Source organism: Pyrgilauda ruficollis, unplaced genomic scaffold, assembly GCF_017590135.1.
Source record: "Pyrgilauda ruficollis isolate IOZ18807 unplaced genomic scaffold, ASM1759013v1 scaffold12, whole genome shotgun sequence".
NCBI lineage: Eukaryota > Metazoa > Chordata > Aves > Passeriformes > Passeridae > Pyrgilauda > Pyrgilauda ruficollis.
The window spans coordinates 142444-148338 of record NW_024510321.1 but is presented as its reverse complement, the minus strand read 5'-3'; the positions used below and the strand labels follow the sequence as shown (position 1 = coordinate 148338).

At 49.7% G+C, this 5895-nt stretch overlaps 1 protein-coding gene across 1 annotated transcript; it reads right to left on the bottom strand.

The window, feature by feature from the left end:
- Window positions 1-365: 365 nt before the first annotated feature.
- Window positions 366-3868, bottom strand: LOC121364968 (protocadherin beta-16-like). Its single transcript, XM_041488769.1, is given in 4 exon segments — window positions 366-485; window positions 2214-2702; window positions 2749-3108; window positions 3110-3868. Coding segments are annotated over 4 exon segments (1728 nt in total).
- Between the last annotated feature and the right edge of the window lie 2027 nt (window positions 3869-5895).

The following is a 5895-nucleotide window of genomic DNA, read 5'->3' as shown; positions in this document are numbered from 1 at the left end:
AAAAAAAAAAAAAAAAAAAACCCCCAAAAAAAAAAAAAAAAAAAAAAAAAAAGGGCCCCCCCCCCCCCCCCGAGAAGGCGGTGTAACAAGAAGTTAAACACCTACCGACAGTTTTCAGTATTTCTCAAAGTATGTAGAAGCAGTAGCACTCTCACAATCATACATTATTATGTAATCAACATGCAGCACGGTTCTCCTCCTCCATCGACAGCACAATTACAAAATACCTACATGAATAAAGTACTGCTCAAGGGGAAAGTACTCTCACAGAGAAGGTTTAATCTCCCTGGTACTTTTTACAGAGGTGTCTGGTCTCTTTGTTCCCTTTTTCCTGTGAGGACAGACAAACTTGTCTTTCTCTTCACTTATTGATGGGCGAGCCAAGGGTTTTGCTCAGAACTGACATTTAGCTCCAGCTCCCTGTTTGCAGGGCAAACTGCACCTGCAGCTCTGGGCCCCGTATCTTCAGAGACGGGAGCACTGCCCTGCAAAGAACAGAGAGAGCAGCTGTCATTTGGAGTTGAAGGAAAGCAGGCGTCACCGAGAAGCTTAGAGGATGTGTCTTACACCACTGCCTGTGCCACACCACTCCTCCCTACCGAGAGCCAAAGAGAAAGCAAGACTTGGTGGATCTCTGACCTGAATGGAGAACACCTGAAGTCAGAAACCATCCTCCAAAAAGGTACTATTACAAAGCCTTAATGAGTCTCTATACAACTTTTATGAGTTTTGAGTAATTCGAAATGGTGAGAGCCCCAAACAGAAACCACTTTCTCACAAACAGTAAATGTGGTTTAATGTTGATATACCAAGAAGAATCCTCATCTTCCCTGAAGCTACTGTGATTGCCATACCCTGCAGTAAAGTGAGTCCAAGTCACCAGTAGTTATGAAATACAAAAATATTAACTGACTCTGATGGTGTTTGTGTTCCTCCAACCTCATATATGTTTATCATCCTGTCTACTGTGAAAAGCTAGATGAATCCTTGGGAACTCTCCATGGAGAGTCCCCACAGAATCCCATACTAAGAGGTGACTGACTTTGATAACCACACTTTTCTGGCCAATACTATCCATGCAAGTCACAAAAATATAAGGGAATTTAATGGCAGAGGTTCCCACCTCCACAGCCTCCAGCAGTTTGGAAGACAGCTTGAGTTCAGCACTGCCACCACCCTGGTGAGTGGCACATGGGAGCACCAAGTGCTAGCTCCCAACAGCAGTGCAGAGAACATTGCTGGTGACATCCCTTTGCACAGCTGTCCCCACAGTCCCATCTGACACTGGACAGGCCACTACTGCCATTCCCGTTACTGCCACCTCCGGGAGGACGTATCCCTGGGAACGGTGCTATTACTGCTCTAGGTCCTACAGGCTCTACACAGTGGGTGGGCAGGACCCACATGTTTGTAGGCACACGGTGTGTGGTAATTGGGAGTGGGGCTATGGCCCAGCCTCATCCCTAATGAGCTACAGGTGACCAGTACTGAGGGTAATGAGACCTGGCGTGCCCAGGTGCACTGACCAATCACAAAAAGGTAGAGAGGGCACACAGGTGCAATGCATGAACAAGAAAGGGTATAAAAGGTTGGGCTAAAGAACAAGAAGGGCACACGTTTGGAGCCTTCTGGAGTGGTATGGTGTTATTGTGTATGGGCTGATGCTTGAAGCCGTCTGAAATTGTATAGTGATACTCTGTGTATTGTGGCTATCTCAGCTATAACACATCTCTACCTGTAATTTCACTTTCTCATGGCTCAACTCCTCCCCTTTGAAGTGGCATCAAAGACTTGATCTATCAGAAATGCTTAGCATAGACATGGGCCCAGCTGCCCAGAGAGGTGGGGGGTGCCCCACCCCTGGAAATAGCCAAGGTTAGGTTGGCTGGAGCTCTGAGCAACCTGATCTAGTTTAAGGTATTTGTGCTCATGGCATAAGGGTTTGGATTGAATGGCTTTTAAAAGTCCATTCTAACTCAAAATATTCTATCCTTCTCTGATGCAGAGAGGCGTGGTTAGTCAGCATTTGGGGAGCAGCTGAACCCTACTGGATCATTTTTGGGAGACCTCTCCAGCAGTTCTGAGACGCCTTCTATCATCTCCTCCCACCCCAGGCACTCCTCCACTAGCAGTTCTGCAGCTTCAGTAGTCCTTACTCCCAGGGCTTGCCACACCTCCCTCCCGCCTGCCCGATGGCCCTGTCAGTCCCTCACCTGCGCAGTCCAGTCGCCCCCGCCCCCGAGGTTGGCCGCATCCTGCGAGCACACCGAGCTCCGCTGCTCGCCCGGGCCGGGGGGCAGCCCGGCGGGGAAGCAGGGGAAGAGCGGCCTGAGGAAACGGAACTCGCTGTTGACGGTCCCGGCGGCGAAGCAGACGTCGTACACGTAGCTGCGGGGCAGGGAGCCCGCGCTGCTCTCCGTGGCAGTCGTTGGGAACGTGGGCAAAGTCTCCGTCTCGCTCCGCCTGGCCCGCCGCACCTTCACTACCACGGCGGTCACTGCGGTGGCGAGGAACAGCGCCGACACGCAGACCAGCGAGGCGATGAGGTACAGGGTAAGCGGCTCGTCGGGCTCGGCGGCCGGTGCCTCCTCGCTCACCCGTAAATGGGCTTCGGAGAAGCCATCCACCAATGCCACGGCGAGGGTGGCGGTGGCAGAGCGCGGCGGCTGCCCGCGGTCCCGCACCAGCACGATGAGCCTAGACTCTGACCACCAGCTGCTCCAGGGGGCTGTTCTCAGCCAGGCGCACCTCGTAGGTCTCCCTTTCGAAGACAGGAATGTTATCATTGGCATCCAGCACCAGGATCCGGACCTGAGCCGTGCCGGACCTGGGTGGTGACCCCCCGTCGCTGGCGGTCAGAAGTAAATTCAGCTCTCCCTGCTCTTCACGATCCAGCTGACGCTGTAGGACAAGTTCCAGGTATTTTACTCCATCTTTCGCTGTTCCAATAGCGAGGGAGAAATGAGGGTTGGGCCCGAGGCTGTAGTTCTGCAAACCGTTAATGCCCACGTCCTTGTCCTGGGCGCCTTCCAGGGGGAAACGGGAGCCAGGAGATGCTGTTTCTATAATTTTTAAAACCATCTCCTTCTCGGGAAACACGGGCAGGAATGTTATCATTGGCATCCAGCACCAGGATCCGGACCTGAGCCGTGCCGGACCTGGGTGGTGACCCCCCGTCTGTGGCGGTCAGAAGTAAATTCAGCTCTCCCTGCTCTTCACGATCGAGCTGATGCTGTAGGACGAGCTCCACGTATTTTACTCCATTTTTTCCTGTTCCCAGAGCGAGGGAGAAATGAGGGTTGGGCGCGAGGCTGTAGTTCTGCAAACCGTTAATGCCCACGTCCTTGTCCTGGGCGCCTTCCAGGGGGAAACGGGAGCCAGGAGATGCTGTTTCTATAATTTTTAAAACCATCTCCTTCTCGGGAAACACGGGCGAGTTGTCGTTTACGTCACGAACTTCCACTTCCCCTCGGATAAGCTGCAATGGATTTTCAAAGAATATCTTAAAGACGAGAGTGCAGGTATCGCTCTGAGGACAGATCTCCTCTCGGTCCAGCGATTCCTTTGCCGTCAGGACTCCGGTGTTTTGATTGAGTCGGAAAAGCTGCTCGTTCCCCTCGGACACAACGCGGGCTTTGCGCGCCGCAAGCTGGCTCAGAGGAACCCCCAGGTCCTTGGCGATATTGGCGACAAAGGAGTCCCTCTCCATTTCCTCCGGCAGCGAGTAGCGGAGGGTTTCAGCCCCGCTCTGACACACGCAAACACACAGAATAAACAAGATCACTCGCCTCTTTCTGTCTCCGCTCCGTCTCCCACACGCCATCACTCCCCAAAAAAGCCATCCACCGTCCTGGGCGGCTCCCAGCATTTTTAGTAGCGTCCGAAAAACAGCGGTGTGGGCCAGCAATCCTGGGGTGAAGGAATCTGGAAGCCCCGGAGTGCTGACTCCTTTGCGAGCAGCTCAGCTCACACGGGGTTTTTTTTGTCTCCGTTTTTTTGTTGTTGTTTTTTTTTTTTTTTTTTTTTTTTTTTTTTTTTTTTTTGTTTTGTTTTTTTTTTGTCTCCCTGCGTCTGCAAACCCGGGGCGGACAGAGGAACGCTCCGGTCCGCGGCCAACATCCCCACCCAGCGTCGGAAGGGGGAATATTTCCTCTCAATCGGGGCAGCGCTGCTGGCTCGGGGTTTGCTGCTTGAGCCCGCACTCTTTGTGCCAGAGGAGAAAAAAGGTGCGGTGTAAAAGCTATCCTCTTTCGGAAGTGGGATCCCTGCCCACACACAAAGCGCTGCTCTGGGCATCACATCCCAGCTCGCAACCACGAACTCTTCATGCACAGCTTTTGGTTTGCGTTGTATAGACACGGCAAGTTCCACTGCCACAGAAGATATTTTCCTTCTCATCTCCACTTGTTAATCAGCACAGGGCGATTAGCAAGCGGGGCGAGTCAGAGAAGTTATTGAAAATAAGAGTTGACAAAGAATTGTCCTAAGTAAAAGTTTCATTATCACCACAGCTTGCCATCTCAGCAGGATGATAAAGCTGTCCTAGGACACATCATCCTAATGCTGTTCTTTTCTTACTGGGTATTGCACCTCTCCCGACTTTTACACTTTTCTATGTGAAAAAGATGCTAAACTTGAAGTCCTGTATCTGCCTAGGGATGTATGGCCAACAGCCGGTTAATACGACAGGCAAGAAAACAAACAGGAAGCCCCTAAATAAAGCTCCGCGATACACAAATGCTAACGAGGAGATAAAGGAGACAATAGCAAAGATAGGGCTCTCATCACACTAACTGACGGGCCATTAAAAGAATAATTGAACCTCAGAGGTTCAACAAAAAACTCTGTAAAAGTTAAAAGAAAATAGTTCTAAAGATTCTCACGGATTATCAGAAAAAGTGTCATGGAAGAGAACGAATAGATTACGAGGTGTTTGAGGGGGGCTCCAGAAATTTGCAAGGCTTATTATGAGATGATTAGAGGAAGAATCAAACTCGCTAAGAGGGAGATGTCTGCAGCAGGCCTGATAGGAACAACCGTGGGAAAACGGAGGTGGAGGGGATATCGAGGGGTTCTGAGCACAGTCGGGTACTGCGAGGCAGAATTTGTGCCGTAAACCAGATAAAAACCTCAGGCTCAGGCAGGCACGGCTGGCCCCGAAGAATGTTTTACCTCTGCGACGAATGCACTGAGGATGTGCACAGCCGCCTGCGAGCCCAGCCCAACCTTTCTATTACAGAATTTAAAAAAGAAGGAGAAAACAAAATAGGATTTGCATTATTTACCTGTGTCTCGAGCATTTTTAGTTCGGATTTTACTATAAAATAAACTACGCTATTAAAAATTATTATTATAAAATATCATAATCCTCTTGGATTTGGTATATTTTCTTTAATTTCCTAGACGTTTCCCCCTTATTTTTGTTTGCTAAAAAAGGAGTGACTCTGTCAAACAATACTCAAGAGGTCAAGTCCTAGAAATTCTCTGATGTCTTCATTTGTTTTAAAGTAAAAACTTCGTGCCTCTATCAGTAGGAGAAAATAACAATTGGGGTTGTTTCAGGATTCCCGGAACCTTTAGCTACTAAAGATCTTGCACGAACGAAGTAATTTTCGGTGACTTCCTCTTATCACCCATTGACTTGGACGCGTAGTAAGATCTAAACCACTGACATACATCAAAGGGCAGCTCCTGCTTTCTTCCCTTCCAAGGACACGTCCATCTCTCGAGCTGCGATCATCACCAACAGAGAAGTCAAACCGTAGGCCAAGCACAGCAGCAGATGTGTTGGGAAAGTGGCTTTCTTTTTTTCTTTCTTTCTTTTTTTTTTTTTTTTTTCCACGCAAAAACAACTCTGACACCTGTAATCCACTTGCTTTGTGCCCGTTTTTTCAC